The sequence below is a fragment of the Balaenoptera physalus genome (genome assembly GCF_965194825.1).
Source record: "Balaenoptera physalus genome assembly, chromosome: 16".
NCBI lineage: Eukaryota > Metazoa > Chordata > Mammalia > Artiodactyla > Balaenopteridae > Balaenoptera > Balaenoptera physalus.
Genome location: NC_138898.1, coordinates 53,919,879 through 53,945,969, shown reverse-complemented (window position 1 = coordinate 53,945,969; position 26,091 = coordinate 53,919,879). Strand labels below are relative to the sequence as shown.

General features: G+C 44.9%; 1 protein-coding gene and 1 long non-coding RNA gene across 4 annotated transcripts; one reads left to right on the top strand and one right to left on the bottom strand.

Annotated features, from left to right (window-relative positions):
- Positions 1 to 242: 242 nt before the first annotated feature.
- MEFV (MEFV innate immunity regulator, pyrin) lies at positions 243 to 19,893 on the top strand. 3 transcript variants are annotated; one of them, XM_082428704.1, is made up of 9 exons: positions 243 to 4,392; positions 6,257 to 7,075; positions 9,039 to 9,418; positions 9,853 to 9,948; positions 13,010 to 13,240; positions 13,656 to 13,678; positions 15,324 to 15,439; positions 15,616 to 15,648; positions 16,184 to 19,893. In XM_082428704.1, the coding sequence occupies exons 1-9, from the start codon at positions 4,116 to 4,118 to the stop codon at positions 16,240 to 16,242; spliced, it is 2,034 nt and encodes a 677-aa protein (XP_082284830.1). In that variant the 5' UTR covers positions 243 to 4,115; the 3' UTR covers positions 16,243 to 19,893. The 3 variants fall into 3 exon arrangements, with proteins under 3 accessions (XP_082284830.1, XP_082284831.1, XP_082284829.1); XM_082428705.1 differs by having other exon boundaries at positions 16,004 to 19,893; XM_082428703.1 differs by having other exon boundaries at positions 15,616 to 19,893.
- Positions 7,575 to 26,056, bottom strand: LOC309644783. Its single transcript, XR_014254606.1, has 2 exons — positions 25,926 to 26,056; positions 7,575 to 7,864 (listed from the first exon to the last, which is right to left on the bottom strand). It is a non-coding gene; the product is annotated as an uncharacterized lncRNA (long non-coding RNA).
- Between the last annotated feature and the right edge of the window lie 35 nt (positions 26,057 to 26,091).

The window sequence follows — 26,091 nt, the reverse complement described above, 5'->3', positions numbered from 1 at the left end:
TTTGGTTCACCCTCAGAGACCACAGTTACAGTATGTGTCTCAGAGGGAAGTTCATTGCCTGGAAATTCACTTTGAACTTGAATGGTTAGCCTCTCAAAGTCTCAGATTTCTCCCTTAAAATTCAATATACTGGTGGGTGAGGGAGAGTTTGGGTCACAGTAGGATCCATTATTTTCAGTTCCAGGTTAACACAGGAACTCTTCCACGATCTTCTCAACAGGTCTTTCCATTCTCTTAATAAGAGATATGTATTATATTCAAATACAGTAAACCTCCTTTATCATGATGGTTGCGGGGACAGGACTGAAATCAGCTTTGAAGCTAAGCTAATTATAAAATACTTTTTTAAAACTATCTTTTTTTATTATAAAAGTAATACATATTGATTTTAAAATCCCAAAATGATACAAAAATGAATGTGGTAGAAAGTGATACCCCTGATGACCAGGAATGGAGAAAAGATCCGGGTGTCTGAGCTGTGCATCACTTAGGAGGAGAGCAAAAGTTGGACCCTTTGCAGCAGTTGCATTGGTTTTAGATTTGTCATGTCCCCAAATAAAGGCACAGAGGTACAAGACTGAAATCTGCTTTGAAGGTTACAGAGGTATAGTCACAGAGGTACAAGAAAGAAGAGTTCATCAACAATCCATTTTACTTGTTAAATCAAACATTTAAAATGCATCCCAAGGACTATAATCCTATTTTCACATTTCTTCATTTTAAATCACTGGAACCTCAAAAAATGGAAGTTTTGTGAACCTCTCTTGACCTAGAAAGGCCTCAGTGGCAACAAAACACTGCCTTTCAAGAAGTCCCTGCTTCAGAATTGCCCCTGTTGCAAAAAGTGTCACTGAAATTGCAAAATATCCTGCTGTAGACTGGAAAGCCCCACTTCCTACCCGATTCTGTCGTAGCTGCCTTAGTCTTAGCTTAGAGGAGTTTCCTGGCCAGACAAGACGGCGTCAGAGATCCCAGGAACACGAAGGATGCTTTGTGGCATTGCATGATTTCATCATTTCTGTCTCAGCAGTGGGAGACTGCCTTCCGGAATCTTGTACAGGTCCTGGTCCCAGAGAAACCCCAGTTAAAACCCTTCTGGCCCAACCTGAGAATTTCACACATCTGACATTTGCACCATAAAGGTGCATTTGGGTTCATTCATTTTTTAGGGAAGTTGTTGGGTTTGGGTATTATTTTCTCACCAGGATCCAGAAAACTGGATGCTGTCAGCTGTTAAACCCCAAACACTGAATACTCTGTAAGATATAAAGCCCATGGACCAATCGGACAATAAAATAAATTCAACCAACGAGAACTCATGGAAGCCTTGATCCCAGGTTGGTCATACAGAGGGGCTGTTTGTTCAGCCAGGCATCAGAATGCTGTCACTGACCTGAGGGAATGGTCAGCATGGCCCATTTTGAGCCTCGCTGGTCGCTGAAAAGGTGACATCTACGGTTAGTGATGAATAGTAAAATAACAAAGTATCATCATGCAGGGAGACAATACTGCAAAGTGGTTAATAGAGTGAGTTTGAACCCTGGCTCTGGGCAAGTCTCTAAGCCCGGCTGTAAATGGAGATGATGAATCCTGCACTGAAGGGATACTGCAGAGATTTTAGGGAATAATGGATATAAAGCACAGAGCTAAAAAAAAAAAAAAAAAGCACAGAGTAAGCATCGTTGAAGGGTAATTGTATTACCAACAAAACATCTGTAAGCCAAACATTTCATGAGGAAGACAGAAAGTTTAAACCAGGATATGCAAATGATGTCAACTAAGTGATAGAAATACCATTTTGCAACCACCACTCTAGCAACTGATTTAGGAAAGGATCATCAATGAAGGCTAACACCATGGGGTGAAAGATTGTGAGGGAGCGAGACCTTTCCACACACCAAGGTTCCATATTAATTACAAAGAAAAAAATGGCCTTTTACAATGGAGAGATCTCAAGGAGGCGTGGATGGACCCTCAGTCTAATAATGAGGAAACAATCACACAAATCTACATTGAGGGACACTGTGCTTGGAAAGGACTTTTCAAAAACAGTAATGTCTTTTTTTTTTTTTTTTTTAAATAAGAGGGCTTGACGAAGCAAACCTCCAGGTCTGAGACTTCACCCACTGTCCCCACTTTACTTTTTGTTTTTTATATTTATTTATTTATTTAATTTATTTTTTGGCTGCGTTGGGTCTTCATTGCCGCGCGCGCTTTCTCTAGTTGCAGCGAGCAGGGGGCTACTCTTCGTCGAGGTGCGCGGGCTTCTCATTGCGGTGGCTTCTCTTGCTGCGGAGCACGGGGCTCTAGGCGCCTGGGCTTCAGTAGCTGTGGCTCAAGGGCTCTAGAGCGCAGGCTCAGTAGTTGGGGCGCACCGGCTTAGTTGCTCCGCGGCATGTGGGATTTTCCCGGGCCAGGGCTCAAACCCGTGTCCCCTGCGTTGGCAGGAGGATTCTTAACCACTACGCCACCAGAGAAGCCCTCAAAAACATTAATGTCTTGGAAGAATTTTAAAAGGTGGGGGGAATGTGAAAGTGTTCTAGATAAAAGGAGACTACAGAGATTTGGCAACTAAAGGCAATGCAGGACCTCTGATTGGATCCTGGATTGGGACAAAAACAAAAAGCTGTCAAAGACATTATCAGGACAATGGGGGAATTTGATTATGGAAAGCTTGTAGTATTGTAACAACATTAAATTTCCTGAGTGTGATAATACTACTGTGATTATTTAAAATAATATCCTTGGGAATTCCCTGGCGGTCCAGTGGTTAGGACTCGGTACTTTCACTGCAGAGGGCCTGGGTTCAATTCCTGGTCGGGAAATAAGATCTGACAAGCTGCGTGGGGGCAGCCAAAAATAAATAAATAAATAAAATTTAAATAAATAAATAATAAAATAATATCCTTGTATCCTCATTCTTAGTATTTAGGATAGCTAGGGTATTTGAAGTGATATCTGATATGTTTTCAATTTATTATGAAATGCTTCAAAAAAACAAAAAAGTGTGTGCATGTGTGAGAGAGAATCACTAAACATGAAATGTAAACGGTTGCTGAACTTAGGTAAAGGGTATATAAGTGTTCATTGTACTATGCTCTCAAATTTTCTGTGGATTTGAAATATTTTGAACCAAAAAGTTGAGGATAAAAATCAATGTAGCAGAAAGACACAGCAGTTAACGGAGGAAGCAGTCAGCTCCCCCCATACAAACTCCATTAGCTTCGGAGCCACCGCTGGGGCCGCATACTGGGCTGCAAGCCCTAAGAACGCCTATGCCTTTTTCACCCTTGTTTCTCCAGCATCCTGGTCCAGAACATGTGTTCAGTACACATGCATGCATGACACCCTCCCTCCGGAGTCTGCTCCCAGGAAGCCACGGCAGAGTTAGTGCTGGGACAAATAAATCAGGATGGTGGCCCCAGGCGTCGCATTTCGAGGCCTTTGTGTTGCTGGAAGAACCAGACAACTGGAACTAGTCAACAGGGGCGACCCCAGGGCTTGTCTCCTGGCGGTGCCCTTCTGGCCTCACCTGCCTTCTTGGGCAGGGAGGGGCAGAGCTTGCAGGGCTGTATTTGCTGCTCCCCATCCCCCTGTCATTGGCTCCAGAGGGTCAATAAAACCCCAAGAGTCTGGAGGAGAGCAGTTGGCCAGAGGGGCTGACCTTCATCATGGTTCTCTCCAGCATGGGACCAGGGGCTCTGTTCACCCCACCCCCACCCCCGTATCCTGGGAGGGGAGAGGGAAGCATCTGACTTCCTGCCCAAAGATCCAGAATCTGGAATCCAATCCCAGACCCTTCCTCAAAGACTTATCCACCACTCTGCAGTCCAGCCCAAGTCAGTGAGAGCTGGGGTGCTGACGACCACGTGTCTGACAAGGCATTGAGTCCTCCCAGCTGGAAAAGCCTCTGAATCTGTAAGAAAGAGAACACAAACCAACAATGACACACTCACAGCCTTAGTCTCAGTTCCCACCAAAACACAGAGCATTTCCTGTGCCTTTTCCGTTATTTCACAAGCTGCTTCTTACGTCTCCCTCTGGGCTCCAGGACAGACAGCTGTTTCTCCCCTCAGAAGCCAGACAGTTGCCTCCAGCCTCTCCTGGTCAACGCCATGGCCAAGACCCGTAGTGACCATCTGCTGTACTCCCTGGAAGAGCTGGTGCCCTATGACTTCGAGAAGTTCAAGTTCAAGCTGCAGAACACCAGCCTGGAGAAGGAGCACTCCCGGATTCCCCGGGGCCAACTCCAGACAGCCAAGCCAGTGAAGCTGGCCACTCTGTTGGTCACCCACTACGGGGAGGAGGACGCCGTGCGGCTGACCCTGCAGGTCCTGAGGGCCATCAACCAGCACCTTCTGGCAGAGGAGCTCAACAGGGCAATCGGCCCAGGTAAGCGGCCCCACGCGCCCTCCTCTCCCACTGCGACTGCTGGCTGTTTGCAGAGTGGGGTGGAAGGTGCAAGAGGGACCAGTTCGGACCAGTGCGTCCTGACTTGGGGGTTAGAAGTCCGAGGTCTGCAACAACCGCGGTGACTTCAGCCAAGCAAGTCCTTTCCCCCCTCTCTGGTCTTGGAAGCTGGAGTAAAGCTAAGGCTCAATGGCTTTTTTAAAAAAAACCCAGAAGTACGAGGTTCTGACTATGGGGCAGGATCAGGAAAGGCAGGAGCTGGATGCCTGTTGGTAGAGAATTCCTCACTTCATTTGTCATTAACACTTACCTACAGATGAGTATCTTTGGGTGAGCAAGAAACTAACCACTCCTGTCAACAGGGTTGATGGGTAATCTCATTGTTATCCACCTCATTTCAGTTTTGAGTTTTTCTCTAACACATGTTACAAAGATATTTTAAAATTCTAAAAGGACTTTCTCCTTCCTTTCCTTTTCCTTCCTTCCTTTCCTCTTTGTCTTTCTTTCTCTCCTTCCTTCTCTCTCTCCCTCTTCCTTTCTTCCTTCATCTTATCTTTCTTTCCTTTTTTCCTTCCTTATCCTTCTTCTGCTACTCTTTTGCCATAACTTTCTGATTTTATTACATTGTGATAAAAGGCTGTGGCCTATTTGATTTCTGCTTTTAAAGACTTTTTTTTGGAGATTTGGGGTGTGGGGGGGCTAATCTGTGATCAGTTTAAAAAACTATTTTTCGATGTTTGAATTTTTCTTCTATTTCTAGACTTTAAGAATACATTAGGAATGCTTTGCATGTGCTTCTATGAGGTAGAAGAGTTTACATAACATAAAAATTCTCTGCTCTTTGAAAGAGTGATAAAGCTAAACTGTAATCTGAGTCTGGTGTAATTTGATGAGTAGAATTTTAAAATTAATTTTTTGTATTTTAAAATAGGGTTATTCATCTCTTCAGGATTTCTTACCAGTTCTTGAGCCAGTTTTCATAACATATTTTTCCTAGAAAGCCAATAGCAAAGTGTTTTAAGCAACTATAATTTTAATAAGGGCTTTTCAAACCAAAAATTAAGGTGCTAATTATAGGTTATTTTCATTTCTTTATTAAAGTAGTGGTTTTCAAATTGTATCCCAGGAAGACATTTCAGGGATTCTTTAGAATGCTAGCAAATACTTGATTCAAATTTTATTAATTGTTTAACTTACAAAACTAACAAATTCATATTAAAATGAGTCATTAACCAAATTTTAAAATATTGGAGGCCATCAGTGTGACAGTTCATGCTTGAACTCCTTTTTATGGAGACCTTGGAATTCAGCCCTTCCTGTCATTTCTGTTTAATTAAACATTGTTCTGAAATTTCCAGGCAAGCTGTCTTTTAAAAAAAATTACCATTTACACTTATCTGAGTTAGGATTTTCTTCACTTCATGAAACCAAAGGGGGGAAAAAAAACCCAAAATAAATTAGTTTCTGAAGTTTTAACTGTCCTTCATGACCCCAATTTCAATTTTTTGTGCCGATCTTTATTGACTGATAAGTGAGCTTTGTAGATCTGTAAATCGCACACAAATGTATACCAATAAACTAGGGTTTTCACTTATATATTAAGAATTCTATGTAAGACCTTATATTGGAAACAAGCTCTCCTGCCTAAAAAGTTTGAAAAGCACTATTTCAGAAATAAGATAGCAGATAATTAGTATGTTCTTATTTAATGGTAATTGACTGCTGTTGTCTAGAATGTCCTGAACTTCTCTAATTTCCAAAGGGATTCTGTCTTCTCTCCCTTCCCCCAAACCTTGAACCTGAGCACCGGACATTTTCATGCCTTTTCATCTCATTGTCTTTTCAGGGTGTCAGGTAAAAGGAAGTGACACAGACAGTTCAGCAATGTCTGGTTCCTCTGGGGAGATTAAGGCCAAGAGTCTGAAGATACCAGATGGCCTGGAAGGTGACAAGCAGCAACAAAGTGGTGACGGGGCTGGCTGCCCACCACCCATCCAGCCTGAGGCTGGAAGGGGGCCCCAGAAGAAGCCTCTGGGCCAACGGAGAGATCAGAAAGGCTCTGAGGGCCTAGATGTGCAGGGCAAGCCAGGGGCCAGGAACACAACTCTGTCTTCCAAGAGAAGCCCCTTTCCCAGCAAGCCACAGGGGGAGAAGGGGAGCAATGTGGGGGTCAGGCTGCGCAGGAACGCCAGCTCTGCAGGAAGGCTCCAAGGGCTCTCCAGTGGGTCGTTTGCTGGGTCCCTGGGAAGGAAAGAATTTAAGATATCTGAAGCATATTTACCTTCAGGAAAGAAGCGACCCAAAAGTCTTGAATTTACCATTTCTCCAGGAGAGACAGAACCTCTCAACCCAGAAACTCTTCTGCTTCAAGAGAAAATGAGAAGTGAGAATCCAGGCTCAGCAGCCACTCTGAACACAGGGGCTACTGTGGCTGCAGAGAAAGGCTCCAGGAATCCAGAACACGCCATGACTCTGGAGGGGGGAGCACTCAGGAATACACTTTCCAGTGTATCATTGGCTGGAAAGAAGATCTGGGAGCATCCAGAGTCCACAGTACCTGCAGAGAAGAGTGGAACTGAGGCTCCAAAGACCTCTAAGACCTTGAAGGAGGTGGTAGGTGGTGCGCTCCATGATCCTTCAAATCCAGAAGTCCCTCCATCTTCAGGTAAGAAAGGACCTCAGAATCCAGAAGACCTGGCATCCTTAGGAATGACGACCTTTGCAGGTTTCCCCCTGCAAACCTGCTTTTATCCCCACTGTATTCATTTCACTGGATCCCTGGGTCCCCCTTGAGATCCTCCACCCTTTGAGAATCTGATGTAGGCTCTGAATTCTGAAAAATGCATATCTGCACATTTTCATAAAATGTTGCAAACATTTCAGTTAGTTAGTTCTTAGACACTCTAAAGTCCTTCTTTAGAATTCCCAAGGGCTCCATGGACCCCAGGTTGAACATCTGAGAAAGACTGGGTACAAATATCACCTTGTCACAATACCTCATGGCAGTATGTCATGGGACTGCGATTCTGCTATTCGCCTCTCTCTGAGCAGGGAGGGAGCTGTTGGCTAAAGTCCTAGGTCTCTTTTACTAAAGAGGCAGAAATTAGGATGGTGATGGGTTGTGAATGACAGAAACGCCAAAATAACATAACTGAAACAAGATAGACATTTGTTCCTCTTTCACATAAATGACACACAGGTGGTCCAGGACAAATGTGGTACCCCATGGTCAGGAACCCAAGCTCCTGCTGCTTTTCTGCTCTACGGAGTTTGCTCTCAAGGTCGTGGTCTCAGATGGTGGCATCCTCATTCCAGGCAGCAGGATGGAGGGACAAAGGAGAATAGTATCACTTAGGGAAGGTTTTCGGAAGTTTCGAGATGCCGCTCGTCATGCCTCCATTTACTTCCTCTTGGCCAGAATGTACAGGCACGTCGTGGGTTTGGTTCCAGACCACTGCAATAAAGCGAATATTGCAGTAAAGCAAGTCACATGAATTTTCTGGTTTCCCGGTGCATATGTTTATACTATACTATCATCTATATTAAGTGTGCAATAGCATTATGTCTAAAAAAAAAAAGTACCTACCTTAACTTAAATATACTTTATTGCAAAAAAAAAAAAAACTTTATTGCTAAAAAATGTTCACCATCATCTGACAACACAGGGTTGCCACAAACCTTCATTTTGTAAAAAATGAAGTCTGTGAAGGGCAATAAAGTGAAGTGCAATGAAGTGAGGTGTGTCTGGAGTCACATGACCACATCTAACTGCAAGGGAGGCTAAGAAATGTAGTTTTTTGGGGGGGGCGGGGAACAGCCATATGGACAGCAATCAATGCTATCACAAGGGAAGGAGGGGAAAACGGTCACTGGGGAGCTCGCAGTCTCACTTGCAGATGTGATATGAATTCCTGGGACCCTGCGAGAGGAGGTGGCAGGAGGGGACTCGTGGATTGAGTACGTTTCTATTCCTCCTGTATCTCCTGTCACTTCTGCTTTATGAATCTGTGCTATGGTCTTGGGGCAGAGCTGGTCACAGCTGTAGGTCATCACGGTGGGCTATACCCTTCAGCCTTGTAAAGTCCCCTTCTTTACTTTCACTTCATGCTGCCTGAATCTGGATGTGAGCAGTGGCCCATTCATTCCTTCATTCAACACGCACTTCCCAAATGCTCACCACATGCCAGGGATTCTGCTAGGGGCTGGGGGTCTGGCCATGAGCAAGTCATCATCCCTTGGGAGCTCTACACAAGTTATGAGCAGTCTAGGTGGTGGTTAAGTGGCAAACACCAGTCAGAATGTCTTACTATCTTTATATCACCTGTATCAGTGTACGTGCAGGAGGAAGGCATAGAATTTGTAGCAAAAGGCCTTTCTTTAGGATAAATGCCCAAGAATTCCAATCCTCAGGACTGGTATGAGATCTAGCCCTTAGCCCTCAGTCCCAGTGGCTCCTTTGCTACCTCGCTGGAGGGAAGTCGGGGGAGGACAAGCTAGGGAGAGCCCTCAGTCTAACCGAGAATGTACGTATCCCAGGCACGGACTCTCGCTAAGCTGTGATTTGCAGCATTCCTTGGTAACATCTTGGGTTTGTCACTCATGAGATTTTTCCACTGCTATGTCCCCAGGGAGGCCGCAGGACAAGGCTGTGTGTCCCCTTTGCCGTGCCCAGGAAGGAGACCCGGTTGGTGGCAGCTGCGTGCATGTTTCCTGCAGCTGCTCCGTTGCTTCTAGGGATCCTGAGGCCTCACGCGGCCACTCATCCAGCTGCCCTCGGTGCCAGGACTTGCTCCCGGGGGAGAGCCATGGAAGCCTCGAGTGGCAGGAGGGCCTGCAGATGGCCAGCCTGAGCCCCAAGTCCCTGCCACAGTGTGAGCGTCACATGAAGCAGGTCCAGCTGCTCTTCTGCGAGGACCACGGGGAACCCATCTGCCTCATCTGCGGGCTGAGTCAGGAGCACCGAGGCCACCGGGTTCGCCCCATCGAGGAGGCCGCCCTGGAATACAAGGTAGGGCTTCCTGCTTTGGGGTTCTTCTCTGCTGGGCACTTGAACACATCGGGGCTTGCTTCATTTCCCCCAAAACCCTGGGAGCTGGTGCATTGGCCAGCATCTTTGGGCTGTAAATGGCAAACACAATACAAAGCAAGCCAGCAAAGAGGGATTTACTGGTTCATGTAGCTCAGAGGTCTATGGGAATCTAGCTTCAGGTATGGCTGAATCCAGGTGCTCACAAGAGGTCATTAGAAATCTTTCTCACTGCCTCTTGGCTCTGCTTCCTTTGGTGTGATGGATTCATTCTTCCTCTTTCCTGGGTACCTCTCCCTGTGCTCTTGGCTGCCTCACCCTCAGCTTTATTCCCTGAAGCAAGTTTTCCCATCTAGAGTTGGCACCAAAATGGCAGGAGCCAAGTTCAAGCTTTGACAAGTGCTCTTTTTTTCCAGGAACAAATTCAGAAGCAGCTGGGGCATCTGAAGGAGTTGAGAAAATCTGAAGAGGAGCAGAGATCTCAGGGGGATAAGAAGACAGCAAACTCCCTGGTAAGGCTAGGGTGGTCTATGGCCAGTCTTTGCCTGGATTCACCCCTGCAGAAGGAGAGAGGGAACCGAGAGTGAGCAGGGGTCCCTGAGGTCCTGTACTGGTTCACAGGCAAGCAGAGCCGATCACATAGTTAGAATCACCTGCTCTTGGGGGGCAGGGAATAACAGGTGTCAAAGGATGAGCTTGTCCCGAGGGAAACCACCTCCAGCAAGAAGTGGCATCTCCCAGGACCCTGTCATGCTTTCTTAGACTCACCACAAAATGGTTTAGAGAAACGAATGCCAGTGGCTGTAGCTGAGGAATGGGATTGAGGAAAGGAGAGGAGAGACTTTTCAACTTTAAATACTCCTCTGTATTGTTTTTATAATTGTTGTTGTGGTCTATTGTACTTTTTTTTTCTTTACAAAAACCATGTTGATTTTTAAAATTCAAATGCTTAAAGTAGACATTTTCTTTAAAACTGTGGTTTTGCAACGCCACAGATTTCAGTAAGTACAACTTAGTGGCCTTCCTGTTAAGCTGTTGTCCAGACTCGGATGCGTTAAGTTGCTCCTGTTTTCCCTGCATGCGAAGGAGCCTACCCACAGAGCCTTGATCTGTCTGGTGCATTTCTGTTGGTTGGATCCTGTCTCCCACTCTGAGTTCCAAACTTCTTCAGGGACCCACCACACTGCAGTGGGAAACAGGCAAAGATAACAAAGGGCAGAATGGGAGGAGGGTGGCATTGGTCCAGGGGTCTGACTTTTGGGAAACTCTTGAGTTGTAGTAAAATGAAAACCCTTTCCTATAATCCCAGGTGGCTTGGAACTTGTGGATGGAGCAGAGGTCAGGGGTGCCCCCCCAAGGAGGGTGAGGCAGGAGCCTGGGCTGCTCAGGGAAACCCAGGGAGACAAGAGGGTCCAGCCTTCCCTTAAGATACAGTGTCACGGGCTCTGTGGAAAGGAGATGCTATTTTCAGGCCTTTGCCTTCTACTCCTCCTTTTTTCAATAATTAAAAGAAAAAATTTTAATCATAGGGAAGGGGTAGGGAAAGCTCTTCTTTATAGCAGAAAGCCAGATAAAACAAGTATAGAAGAATAATTGAATTAGAAAATTTCCACTATACAATTGACACCGACAGGGATCAGCAACAGATACTAAAATTTTTAGAGAAAATCGTTAGAGAACGGGATATTTACACACTCTCAAAGTACCACTCCCCAAATTACTTAGGAATTATAAAGGAAATAATATATATTTACAGTAGCGATATCTGGTAGACGCTTCCTTAACCAAGCATCAATCCTAGTATGACTATAATGGTGATGGCAAACTGGACAGTCTTTGCCTCCCAGTGGGGTATGCTAGAAAGAGCATGGCATTAGGTCTATGGTATTCTTGCCCCAAATGTTTCTCCTGAATTTAATCATGAGCAAAATTATAGAATTTTAGAATATAGGCCATTGAATGAGACAACTGACCTGTCCTCTTAAAAAAAAGTCCACGTTACTGCCATCAACAACAACAAGAAGTGTTCCAGACTCCATGTTTAGGAACATCACATTGGAAACTTGAAACTGGCCACGGTGGGAATATCAACACCACAGAAATGGCAAATGCCACAGCCCAGCCTTGATTGATTGTTTTGTTGATGGTCTAGACTTAGAAAGTGTTGGAGAAAGTGTGACTCGTGCAGACCAGATGCACAGGTGCATGTCTGTGGTGCTGCATTCTAAAGACTGAGAGAACACTCTTCCGCACCGGAAACCCAGGACGTGATTCAGCAGGGTTGCTGATGTCACAGAGGAAGGAGTGAGGTTCCACACACATCGAGTTTATAGTCTCACTCCTTAATTACAAGAAAATACCAAGCAACATCAGAACCACTCTCGAATGTCGACTAAGGGACTACGGTGGGCGGGGGAACAGGAGCCGGGCAAACATCCGCGAAGCATCCTGTGAGGCCCTGGGCTCTCTGGAATTTACACCAGAGTTCTATCCACTAGTATTTTTTGTTAACTGTGTATCAGTTTAGCTAATAAATGAATGTGCCCATATTAAAAACAACAACGACAAAAGGTGAAGAAACTTTTTTGGTTCAAAAGAACTAAAGACTTAATCCTGTCCTTTTGAGCCAAAAATGAGATTTCTTCTGTCCAGTCCTAGTAGATCTGAAGGGCCCTCTCCCTCCTTGGAGGAAGGAAAGATGCCCTAGAGCCACTTCACATGTCCACAGAAGCTTTTTAGTGATGATGAGAAAGAGGACGGCAGAAGAGGTCATGGTTGGCCCGTGTGCAAGAGTATTGGAAGTCAAGTTCACTTGCGTTCAAATAGATGGACTGACTGACCCCTTTCAGGGCAGTCTGAGACTGTCGGGGAGTGGAGAGAACTCTCCCTCCTGGAGACTTTGTGGTCCTGACCTTGTCTATGACTCCAGACATATGCAATCCTCACGCTGCCTTTCAAGGAAGGAAGAAGGTGACACCAGTTATCTTAGTGTTCTGGGGCTGCCCTAACAAAGTACCATAAACTGGGCGGCTTAAACCACAGAAATGTATGCCTCCCACAGTTCTGGAGGCAAGGTGTTGGCAGAGCTGCTTCCTTCTGAGGACCGTGAGGGAAGGCTGCTCCAAGGCCTCTCTCCTTAGCTTTTAGGTGTCTCCTTCCCCCTGTGTCTCTTTACATGGCATTCTCCATGTGTATGTATCTGTGTCCAAATTTCCCCACTCCAGTGGCCCACCCCACTCCAGCACGACCTCATCTTAACTAATTGCATCCTCAATGACCCTATTTCCAAATAAGATCATACACTCAGGTACTGGGGTTAGGACTTATAACACATACATTTTGGAGGGGACACAATTCAATCTATTTTACCAGGTTTTAGGGCATTTTCCAAAAGCCAACCTGTTCTGGAAGGTTCCAGCCCATTTTGCCTCCTACTCTGGAATTCAGGCCTCCAAGAGGCTGAGGAAGCCTGCTCTTACCCACCTCCAGGAGGTGGGCTTCTGCGGGTTCCCTGGGCACACACGTCTACCTCACCGCATAGGCCCCTACACCTCCCTGACTTCTGTTCCCCAGAAACAAGCTGAAACCCAGAAGCAGAGAATCCAGTACCAGTTGGAGCAGTTATGCCAGTTTTTAGAGCAGCAAGAGCAGCTCTTTGTGGCCTGTCTGGAGGAGCTGGGCCAGACCATTGGCCAAGTCAGGGAGACATATGGCACCCGGGTGACAAGGGACATCGCCCTTCTCGACAAGCTGATTGGGGAGCTGGAGGCCAAGCAGTGCCAGCCGGAATGGGAGCTTATGAAGGTAAGTGTGGCTGGGTCTGGCCTTCCCCCATCCACTGTGCACAGTAGGGTGACATGGGCTCCCAGCACTGCCATCAGCTCTGCCCAAGCCAGTGGGTAAGGCCCTTAGGGCCGGGGGTGGGATTTGGTCTTGGTGACCCACAATGCCCAGGCCCCTTCAATGAATTCTCAGGAGCCCAGGATGGCCCAGTATCTAGGGGATCCCGTGACATCTCCCAGAAGAGATCAGCAGAGTTTGGGTACAGTTATGTGCAGGCCCCAGCAGGGGTGCCACCTCAGCAGATTAGAATTAGAACTGGGGAGAGGTGCCCCATTTTTGCTGACACTGTGGGGCTGGGAGCCCAGGAGGAGAGGCCAGGAGTCAGCACAGCCCCTATGAGACTGGTAATAGAGAACTTCCCTCTTTTCTCTCCTAGGACATCGGAGTCACCCTGCACAGGTACCAAGAGGTCCCCTGATGATCCCTTGGGTGTCCTGCAGGAAGCATTTGGGGAGGCAGACCTAGGAGGGAGATGATCCCAACCCGGGGCCTGTGGCTCCTCCCTGGGTCCTCCCCTCTCCTGCAGCTTCCGAAGGTGAAGGCCTTTCTGGACTTGTGTAGCAAGAATGGGAGCACAGTCAGGAGGGGGAGCATGGGGTCAAAGACTGGACCAAATGAACATGGCCTGTTGTGTGGTGGTGGCTTCATAAGAACCCCCCCCCCAACAGACTGTGTCCCATGCAATTCGCCTTATGAAAACTGTTCCTGCAGGAGTGCTTGTGGCCACAGCGAGGGAAGCACTTTCCAGGAGTGGATCTGCTAAGCCCAGTAGGCAGGGGAAGGGAGGGAAGAGGAGGAGAGGGAAGGGGAGGGGAAGGGAGGGGAAGAGGCTGGACCTTCCAATCGCCTGGGGGAGCTTTACATAATCCTGACATCCAGGTCCCGCCAGACAAATTAAACCTGAATCTTCAGGAGTACAACCCAGGCATCAATTTTTTAAAGTATTTTTTTGGTGGTAAAATATACATAACAAAATTTACCATTTTAACCATTTAAAAATGTACAGTTCAGTGGCTTTAAGTACATTCGCATTGTTGTGCAACCATCACCATGATCCATCCCCAGAATTTTCTCATCTTCTCAAATGGAAACTCCCTACCATTAAACAACTCCCCAATCTCCCCTCCCCCAACCCTTGGCAACCACCATTCTACTCTCTGTCTATATGAATCTGACTACTCTAACTACATCATATAAGTGGAATCATACAATATTGTGTTTTTGTGTCTGACCTACCTCACTTAGCATAATGTCTTCAAGGTTCATTCATGTTGTAGAATGTGCCAGAATTCCATTCCTTTTTAAGGCTGAATAATATTCCATCATGTGTATATACATTTTGTTTATCTATTCATCCATCCGTGGATACTAGGTTGCTTCTACCTTTTGGCTACTGTGAATGATGCTGCTATGAATATCGGCATACCTATATTTGTTTGAGTCCTGCTTTCACTTCTTTTGGGTATATCCCCAGAAGTGGAATTGCTGTATCATACAGTAATTCTATGTTTAGGTTTTTGAGGAACTAGAGTACTATCTCCCATGATGTCTACACCATTTTACATTCCCACCAGCAATGCTCAAGGGTTCCAATTTCTCCATATCCTTGCTAACACTTGTTATTTTTTATTTTTTTTAAATAGTAGCCATCCTAATGGCTGTGAAGTGGTATCTCATTGTGTTTATTTTTCTCACTTAATATCATTTTTATTTCAATAGAAAGAAAAAGACTCAGGGAAGTGTAATTAATTTGACATAGGTAATTCTGGGCTGAGCATTTCAACATCAGTACCACTTTATGGCCATTATCAAAACTCACTGTGATTTTGATATCAGTGGTTTTTAAAACTCCCCCAGGTGATGCCAATCCATGGCCAGAGTTGAGGACCAGTGTTTAGAACTTGAAGCCCAGGGAGAACTTTCTTTGCGAAGCCAAGGCTGGACTGGGTGTGCCCTGTGGAGGCTGCACCTCCCTTCCAGCTCATGAGACCTTGGGCTACCCCCATGCTCCAGTCCTCTTTGGCCAACGATCTTTTGTCTCTAGGGCCAAGAAGGTGACTGTCCCTGAGCTGTGGGCCACCCCTCCAGAGGTGAAAGAAAAGATCCACCTGCTCTACCAGAAATCACAGTTTGTGGAGAAGCGCATGAGGCACTTCTTGGGTAGGTGGGCTTGTGGGAAGATGGGAGGCGCCTGCTCACCTCCTCCCTGAGAGCCACGTAGCCTGGAGCCCCCTGGTGTCCCTTCTCCATCCCCCATGGCCTTTCTGACTCTGCCTTCAGCCCCTCCCAGATCTGTCCCTATCCGGGAAACTAACTCAAACTCCTTCTCCTTTTAGAAACCCTGCATTCAGAAATGGAAATGTTCAACGGTGAGTCCGGTGGTGGTAGTATGTGTTGGCCAGGGATTACGGCAATTTTCCCTTGTGCTGTTAATTTCTGGGAATTATTTAGAAAAGAGAAAACACCTGTAACAAAGGTGGGAGAAAAGTCATGACAAGTCCTCACAGGCTCTGTGCCAGGGTCGTTGGCTGTCAACTCACCAGAGCACAGAGTATCCAAGGCAGGCCTGTGTACCAGAGAGGAATGGGGTTATATCCAAGCAGAGGAAGCCATGTCCTGAGCAGGGAGAGGGAGTCACTGTCTTTCCTTGTTGTGGGGACCAGGGTAGATTTAGCCCTCTGAATGGGAATGCTCAGGATTTTTCCCATCTCCTTTTCTCTGTAGTTCCAGAACTGACTGGTGGTCAGGCACCCTGAGGCAAGTAGACTTGGCCTGCTGGGTCCCTGTGCTGTCCCCCGGTGCATTCCAGAAGAACGACCCTGTCCACGTTTCTTGGATGTGGGGAGAACCCTGTGGGGATGTTGCCCATGGACCTCAAGCTAGGAATTCTAATTCTCTCTGCAGTTAATGTGATTCTGGAAGCAGAAGCTGCCCACCCCAACCTCATCTTTCATCTTCTCTGATGACTTGAAGAGTGTGAGACTTGGAAAAAAAGTGGGACCGTCTACCTGCTAGTCCAGAAAGATTCTATAGCTGAATCATTGCCCTGGGCTCTCTGAGTTTGCTCTCTAGCTGCCATTACTGAGAAGTGAAGGTGGGAGACAAGACAGGGTGGGTCCTGGGTGTCTGCAAGGCAGCCACGAGCAGCAAGGAGAATATGGCTCTCTCACCAGAGAATGGTTATTGGGTAGAAATGATGATGAAGTAAAATGAGTGCCAGGCGTCCAGCTTTCCCTCCACCCGGATGAGGGAGCCCCCCAGGCATGTGGGCATCTTCCTGAACTACAAGACTGGGGACATTTCCTTTTACACTGTGACAGCCAAATCCCACATCTCAACATCCACTGGCTTCTTTTCCTCTGGGCCCCTTCAACCTATCTTCAGCCCCAGGACACATGATGGAGAGAACATGGATCCTCTGAATATCCATCCAGTGGGTGGCCAGGGGCCTCACTGAATATCCAACACTTTGCATCTTTCTTCAGGCTCCTGCCCTGTATCTTGAATCCATACATTCAACAGTCATTATTGAACACCTACTGGGTTCCAGCTGCTGTGGGGAATATAATCAATAAGAGAATAGGCCCTGTGCTCAAGGAGCTTATGGAACAGAAGCAGAAGTAAGCTGGATAAACAAATATTGGTAAACCAAGGGTAAAGAGAACACATGTATTGATGACATGCCATGGATTTCAGAGAAGGAAGCACACAGCTGTTGCTTAATAAATCCTTGTATGAATTAGCACCCTAAGATGCTCCTGAGACAGAGAGCCCACCCTCGTTTTCCCTCAGGACTCCATGGCAAGGATGTGTTCCCTCATTCTATCCTCCCTTTTTTTTTTTATAAATAAAATTATTTATGAATAATAACATCATAGAGCTTACAAAAATGATCATTAACCATAACTTTTTAATTTTACAAATGAGAGTTTTGAGGCCTGGAATTAATGCATTTTGTTCATTTACTTATTTTTCTACCAGTGTTTGGGGACTGATTTTGGGCTAAAAGCAGCACCAGCTGCTGAGGTTACAGAGAGAGCAAGATAAAATTTCTGCCTTTTAGTGAAAACCTTAACTGTAGTAAGGATCTGAACAGTAAATGTATAAGCCCAGAGCAACATAGGTACTAAAATATAAATATATATTGGAACAATATGTGAGCATATTACAAGTAGTAACTGAATAGAGGATTCTGAGAGAATTTCACAGAGTATTTTAAGTGAGTCTTAATGACTAAGAATTATTTTGAAAAGGAGTGGTGAAAAGGCTTTTTAAGTGAAGAATGGCATATGAAGTGTCACAATATGAAGCAGCATGAGATTTACAGTTTAAAGCGCTTGATGGGTTTTTGATGGTATGTCAGTGTGGTATGAGAATGGAAACTCAAGACTCATATTGTCAAGAGCCTTATGCACTATGCATAGGAATTTGGACTTCATTGTGCTGTCAGGGAGAGCTAGTAAAGTGTTTCAGGGCGGCCAAATAGAGGTTAAGTGGCTTGTTATCATTCACAGGAAGTAGAGTTAAAGTCATGATTGAAATCCAATGTTCTTGTTCTTATTAACAAGTAAACTATAATGAGTATAATATATAATAATAATATTTATTATACATTTACTGTGTGTTTAGTTCCATGTTTTTATTTTAGTTAATTACCATAAAGCTATGGAATAGAGAAGAATTCTGCCTAGAATGACTTGCTGATTATAAGTAGGAAAAAATACTTTTGAGCCACTACGCTTTGATATTTGACCAAACCCTGTATATGTCTGCAGTTTCTATTTGCCTGAGAACTGGAAGAGTGAGTAAAAACAGCTATACCTTTATCACTTCAGGAAACTGAGAGATTATTTTGTGAATCTGTAATAAAACCCATTAAACTATCAAGACTTCTCAGCTAGATTAGAGTAGGTGGTAAGGGAAAAAAAATCGTTTATGGACAGAAAAAGACCTTGAAAAAAATCACATGAATGCCTTCAATAAGTCATTACATAGACCAAAACCATGCCGATGTCAGTCCATATCATGCTGGAGCCACCATAGAGCATCAGAGTTTAGGGTACAGGGAAGCAGGAAGAGAATGTCGGCCTACAGGGCAACAGTGAAAGATTTTAGTATCCACCGAGGAGACGGGATGAACCATTTTGAGACTCTGCCAGGGGTAGGAGGGCTTTTATAGGGTGAGATTAAGACGACTTTCCTTGTATTGTTTTCTCTAGTGGGTGTCTAAACTACTATTAATAAGATCCATAGTTTTGGTTATATTCTCCAAGGTTGCAGTGGAAATCAGAAAGCTATAAGACAGTTGAGTTTGGCTAAGTGAAAATTACCAATTATACTCAGAAAAGAGGAGAGGAAGCAGTATGAGACCATTAGTTAAATGCTACAAATATGACTTCCTTTAGTTGAGCATTTCTATCTCATTTATTGTTAAAAATGTCTTTTGAAGTCTCAAGATGAAAAATCACTTAGAAGCAGAAATCATTTTTAGGGCTTCCCTGGTGGCGCAGTGGTTGAAAACCCGCCTGCCAATGCAGGGGACACGGGTTAAAGCCCTGGTCCGGGAAGATCCCACTTGCCGCGGAGCAACTAAGCCCGTGCGCCACAACTACTGAGCCTGCGCTCTAGAGCCTGCAAGCCACAACTACTGAAGCCCATGCGCCTAGAGCCCGTGCTCCGCAACAAGAGAAGCCACCGCGATGAGAAGCCCATGCACCGCAAAGAAGAGTAGCCCCCGCTCACCACAACTAGAGAAAAGCCCGCACGCAGCAACGAAGGCCCGACACAGCCAAAAATAAATAAATAAATAATTTTTAAAAAAAAACTTTAAAAAAGAAATCATTTTTAACAGAGTCAATGATTAAGCCTGCGGGTACTAACAAAGCCTTTTATTACAAAGAGTCTGGTATATAAGATGGTATTCTCTGTAGTATATTTTTTCTATAGATCTAAAGGACTAATCATTTCAGCAAAGGCTGGAACTCTAAAGCACTAGAATTTGTTTTGATCATATATTGCATTACTGTTAAATGCCCAGGCAATAAAAGTTATCCATTCTGTCTTCCTGGAATATTAAATTGATGGAAGAACTGAATTTTCGTAGAATGTTCATCTGTTTGATGTTACACTGTCAGGTGTGTGCATTTAAAAGTGACCTTCTGGGGCTTCCCTGGTGGCGCAGTGGCTAAGAATCCCCCTGCCAACGCAGGGGACACGGGTTCGAGCCCTGGTCCGGGAAGATCCCACTTGCCGCGGAGCAACTAAGCCCGTGCGCCACAACTACTGAGCCTGCGCTCTAGAGCCCACGAGCCACAACTACGGAAGCCCACGTGCCTAGAGCCCATGCTCTGCAACAAGAGAAGCCACCGCAATGAGAAGCCCGTGCACCGCAATGAAGAGTAGCCCCCGCTCGCCACAACTAGAGAAAGCCTGTGCGCAGCAACGAAGACCCACCGCAGCCAAAATAAATAAATAAATAAAATAAATAATTAAAAAAAAAAAAGTGACCTTCTGTGCATTCACATTATGGATACTGCCCAGTAATATTCTGTTTGCTTAGAGGGAAGAAGGATGACACCTCTATATGCTCCTAGTTTTGTTTATTTTTTAAACTTTTTTTTAAAAAATACATTTATTTATTTATTTATTTATTTATGGCTGCATTGGGTCTTCGTTGCTGCACACAGGCTTTCTCTAGTTGTGGCAAGTGGGGGCTACTGTTCGTTGTGGTGCACGGGCTTCTCATTGCGGTGGCTTCTTTTGTTGCGGAGCATGGGCTCTAGGCGCATGGGCTTCAGTTGTTGTGGCTCGTGGGCTCTAGAGTGCAGGCTCAGTAGTTATGGTGCACGGGCTTAGTTGCTTCATGGCATGTGGAGTCTTCCCGGAGCAGGGCTGGAACCCGTGTCCCCTGCATTGGTAGGCGGATTCTTAACCACTGCGCCACCAGGGAAGTCCCTATATGCTCCTAGTTTTTCTCCAGATTTCTCCTGTTTTTCTGGAACTGGGGGTTAGTGCACTGGGTTAACCCAATTCCCGTCTTTCAACATTTTCCTGTTGGCAGGCTATAATCAGAGTCAACCTGCCTGCATCTCCAAAAACTGCTCTGATTATCCTCACCTCCCAAAGGAAGAGAAACAAGACACTTTAGGGTTTTGAGGATTTTATACGATTCACCTATCAAGTTTCTATCGATAGAGCTACTACCTAGCTAGTGAGCTAGTCTTTGAGGAGCTGCCTTGTTAGAACTTCAGGGATATTATACTAATGGCTAAGACAAATCACTTGGAAAAATATCCTTAACACATAACTTTATGGCCAGACTAAATATCTGTCCTATGAATAGTCAGAAGGAGATAAGACAGTGGAGAGAGGAAGATTAGAGAAAGAATGAGAGATGAAGCAAAGGGAGACAGAGAGGAAGTTTAAATCAAGTTGATTTATGGGATATCCTCCCTGTCTTGAGGACTTAGGAAGCCTTAGGAAAAAACAAGCAGACTGGATTATTATAAATCACTTTTGTACCTGTATTAATGAACTGTGGTTCTTAGAATTATTGGCTGGGCCCCATAAATAAATCCATTAGAAAATGTAGTTGTAACTGCATTTGTTGTCACTCGGTTGATTACTGTGAGATCCCACTTCCCTACAGGAGACCAAGAAAGAGATGGGGCTGCTGTCATGGAAAAACATTTGACACACATCCCAAGTGTCAGATTATTCTGTAACGAGCTATATCTGCAAATCTGTGGGCCTGTGGAATATTAGGTGTTTTAGTTCACAGATGTCCCTCTATCATCCTCCATTTAAAGAGACATAAAGAGAGGGGGGAGGGAGAGGGATGGACTAGGAGTTTGGGGTTAGCAGATGCAAACTATTACATTTAGAATGGATAAACAACAAGGTCCTACTGTATAGCACAGGGAACTATATCCAATCTCCTGGGATAAACCATAATGGAAAAGAATATTTTAAAAAGAATATATATGTGTATAACTGAGTCACACTGCTGTACAGCAGAAATTAGCACAACAGTGTAAATCAACTATCCTTCAATTTAAAAAAATTGCCACACACACACACACACACACACACAAACAATAAAGAGACATAGAGAGGGATGTAAGAGAAAAGGAGGATTGGGAATTCCCTAGCAGTCCAGTGGTTAGGGCTCCATGCTTCCACTGCAGGGGGCATGAGTTTGATCCCTGGTTGGGGAACTAAGATCCAGCATGCCACATGGCACGGCCAAGAAAAAAAAAAGGAAAGAAAAAAGGAGGATCAAATGAAGATTGAACCCCAAACTCCTCCTACCCCAACTTCTCTTCCCATCTTCACACTACAGCCTAGATTGGACTTAGGTTCTCCATGGTTGTTGATCAGAGCACAAAACACATGCTTCGCTTTCTTCATGGAGCTTTGTTCTACATGCATAATCCACATGCTGGCACAGCTCATGTTCCCTATTTGTTTAGCCGTTCCCTACGGTTGGCCATTTGTTGTTGCCAATTCTCCCTTGCTATCGTTCCAGAAACAGCTTGGTGTATACATATATATATATATTTTATTTTTTGGTGTACATTTTTTGCCACCTCCTCCCCATACACATATTTTTTCTCCTGTTATTCCTAAAATTGTTCCAGAATGTGAGCTAATTGATAACACTTGCAGTAGTTGGCCATACAATATTTTGGAAAGAATGTTTTATGCCCAAAGCAATGTTTGCCGTTTAAAATTTTTGCTGATATAATAGAGATGTAATGAGGTTTTACCTGTGTTTTAATTTATTTAATTACCTGCTGAGGCTATGAATTTTTCCATGTGTATTTCTACTTTTTTGCTTCATTCTGTCAACACACATATTTGATAAACAACTATAATAGTAATAGAAAAGAGTTTTATTCAAGCCAAACTGAGGACTACAGCCTGGAAGATACAGATTTAAGAAGCACCTGAACTGTGTTCCATCAGACTACAAAATGGGGGAGGCTCGTACAGGCAAAAACCGCAAAGCTACATATGTTGTTTGTCAAGAACTACAATTGAGGACTTCCCTGGTGGCGCAGTGGTTAAGAATCTGCCTGCCAATGCAGGGGACACGGGTTCGAGCCCTGCTCCGGGAAGATCCCACATGCTGTGGAGCAACTAAGCCCGTGCGCCACAACTACTGAGCCTGCGCTCTACAGCCCGTGTACCACAACTACTGAAGCTCGCGTGCCTAGAGCCCATACTCTACAACAAGAGAAGCCACCGCAATGAGAAGCCCGCGCACTGCAACAAAGAGTAGCCCTGCTCGCCACAACTAGAGAAAGCCCGCATGCAGCAACAAAGACTCAATGCAGCCAAAAATTAAAAAAATTTAAAAAAAAAGAACTACAATTGAAGCTGGCAAGAAGTAAGAGTGCTTTTTAAGTATGGACTGGTTGGGGTCCAAAATAGTTGCAAAGTTACAAGGGGAAACGTTGGACCATTAGGTTGCAGCTGGCAGCTATAGCAGATACTGTTTTGAAAATGGCTTGTGGTATCCTTGAGTTTGATACAGTTCAGAAAATTCAGGGTCTCAATGATGCAGGCACATGTCTGAAACTACATCTCAATTGCCACCTGGCTCTATTTTTCTTTTAATATTTATTTTTTAATTTATTTTGGCTGCACTGGATCTTTACTTGCAGCATGCAGGCTTCTTAGTTGCAGCATGCATGCAGGATTTAGTTCCCCAAACAGGGATCAAACCCAGGCCCCTTGCATTGGGAGGGTGGAGTCTTACCCACTGGACCACCAGACAAGTCCCACCTGGCTCTATTTTGGATACCTGAACCACAGTTTTATATCTTGTCAGAACAAAGAAGAAACATCAAACATGACAGAGGTACATTCCTTCAAGGTTTCAAAAGGGACAGATCAGCATGCACACAGCTAGTTAGCATGACCTTGGTGTCTGGGAAGAGAACTTCATCTTCAAAGGAGTACCAGCATTGGCATCATGGGGGCAGGGAAGGGGGGGCATTTATCCCTATCTTCAAAGTGGACATTCTAAACAATCTAGTAACTGTATTCCTTTTTCTTTTTTCAAATGGTTAAAGCAGATGTATAATGTATGTTTGACAGGCCATAAGACAGGCCTGTTCTAGTTAGTATAAAGGTCAAGCCAAATCACGTATAAGCCAGAATGACTTCCCTATACTTCAACATGTGAAAATTGCTTCCATCAAGTCTATAAAAATGGTACAGGTCCTTTAACTACTTGCCATGTGGACTCTAGATTTTGAAGTTAGTTGTCTGTAGTACTTCTTCATAGATATTTTACATACTAAACATTTGTATTTGTAGGACGTAATTTTCCCTGTCTGGTGGTCTTTTTTTAATTGAGATATAATTCTCATAGCATAAAATTCACCCTTTTAAATACACAACTAAGTGGTTTTTAGTATATCCACCATGTGTACAAACATCACCACTAATTCCAGAACATTTTTATCACCCCCAAAACAAACCCTGCACCGCTCAGCATTCACTTGCTATTCCCGTCTGCCCCCGGCCCCTGGCAACCACTAACCTTTTTCTCTCTATGGATTTGCCTATTCTGGACATTTCACATAAGAATCACACAAAGTCTTGTGTCACCGGGTTCTTTGGCTTAGCACAATGTTTCAAAGTTCATCCATGTTGCAGCATGTATCACTGCTTTGTTCCTTTTTTACTGCTAACTAATAACCCATTATATGGATATACTATATCTTGTTAATCTGTTCAATAGACAGGTTGTTTCTACTTTTCAGCTATTATGAATAATGCTGCTATTCAGGTACAAGTTTTCACTTCTCTTGGGTTTATACCTAGGAATGGAATTGTTGGATCCTATAGTAATTCTATGTTAACATTTTGAAAGACTGCCAAACTGTTTCCAAAGTGGCTATGCATCTTTTCATTCTTTCTTTTCTTTCCTTCCTTCCCTTCCTTTTCTCCCTTCCTCCCTTTCTCTTTCTTTCTTTCTGCCGCACTGCATGAAGGGGCATGCAGGATCTTAGTTCCCCAACCAGGGATGGAACCCATGCCCACTGCAGTGGAAGCACAGACTCCTAACGACTGAAACACCAGGGAATTCCCACTAAGCATCTTTTCAAATGTTAATGATCATTTAGTTTTCCTCCTGTTCGGAATGACTTCATAGCTTTTGCCTTAGTCTTTGGTCAGTTAGCAGGAGCTCTTTGTATGCTGGGAATGCCTTAGTCTTTATCTGGTTTATCTTCTACAATTATGTCCCAGTCTACTGCTTGATTTTATTAATATTGTTTTCTAAAGTTTTTTTTTAAATACAGTCACACAAGCTTATATTTTACTTTAAGGCACCTCAGTTTCCTATTTTGCCTCAAAATTAAACTTAACCTTCTCTTAAGTGTTCTTTCATTGGCTATTAAATTCCATCTTTTTGTATGTAGTGTAAAGACAAGAGTCTTTTTTCCCAGAAGAATAGACAATTTCTGCTAGCACCAAGTTAAATGCTATCCTTGCATACAGGTCGACATATATTCAGATCAATTTTGGCTATACTGTTCTATTTATTCACGCATAGTTCAAACTACACTGCTTTGATTATAAAGGTTTTTTTTCCGTAATTTTGATGTCTGGAAAGACAGGTATTCGTTTTGTTTTTTTTTTAAGTTTTGTTGCCACAGTTTTTTCTTTCTTTCTTTCTTATTTATTGATTGATTGATTGATTGATTGATTGCTGTGTTGGGTCTTCGTAGCTGCGCAAGAGCTTTCTCTAGCTGTGCTGAGCAGGGGCTACGCTTCATTGCGGTGTGTGGGCTTCTCATTACGCTGTCTTCTCTTGTTGAGGAGCACGGGCTCTACGCACGAGGACTTCAGTAGTTGTGGCTCAGGAGCTCTAGAGCGCAGGCTCAGTAGCTGTGGCACACGGGCTTAGGTGTTCCGCCGCATGTGGGATCTTCTCGGACCAGGGCTCAAATTCGTGTCCCCTGCATTAGCAGGTGGACTCTTAACCACTGCGCCACCAGGGAAGCCCCTGCCACACACTCTCTTTATAAGATGTTTTAGATCACAGCTGAGTGAGTCACCTATAGTTACCGTTAAGAAACAGAACTCATATTTTCACTTTAGTCATCCTGCCTGAGGCTGGCGTTTACATAGAAGAATAAGGCAATCCCTGCTCTTGTGTGGCCCCAATTCCTGATCACTGCCTCACTGGAGAATGAACCGAGTATGGGAACAATGCAGAAAGAAAAGACGAATTGAGGACGGTAACGGGAGATGGACAGCTAGAATTCCTGAGAAAATAAGATGGCCGGTCCAGACCGCTGTGTAGAGGTTGGCCAAGACGGGAGGGGAGCTTCGCCCGGCTCTGACCGAAAGGCCGCCCCTGCCGAAAGGGACGGCTGTAACAGGACCCTAGAGCCGACAGAAACCACGACCTACCACCACCTCGCCGCCACCGCAGTTTCTTGATAGACCCCAGCGGCTGGGTCGGAAACTGCGTCGGCCTCTCACAGACCTTCCGGTCCGTAGAAGGCCCACTTCCGGTCGAGCCCCAGCCCTGCTCCGCCCCAACCGCGGCGCCTGGAGATCTCCCATTGGCTGTTTGGCACCGAACTACATTTCCCAGCATCCCTTGTAGCTAAAGCGTCCGTACCTGGATTGGTGCCAACCTGTCTTGGAGGGTTTGAGTCAGCCTTCTGCTTTCCATCTCCCACGTGCAGCCGCAGAGAGAGTGGCTGCTGCCAACCTGGCCTCCCTGCGTCCCTGAGAGCTCCGCCGGCCGGCCTCGAGCCTCGCCTTCTCAAGCGCAGACCGTTCGC

Bases quoted from the DNA above. Each gene is read 5' to 3' on its own strand.
- MEFV (XM_082428703.1), top strand. From the start codon at position 4,116: ATGGCCAAGACCCGTAGTGACCATCTGCTGTACTCCCTGGAAGAGCTG. The intron at 9,419-9,852 runs GTAGGGCTTCCT...CTTTTTTTCCAG, and splicing joins AGGCCGCCCTGGAATACAAG to GAACAAATTCAGAAGCAGCT. The intron at 9,949-13,009 runs GTAAGGCTAGGG...TCTGTTCCCCAG, and splicing joins AGAAGACAGCAAACTCCCTG to AAACAAGCTGAAACCCAGAA.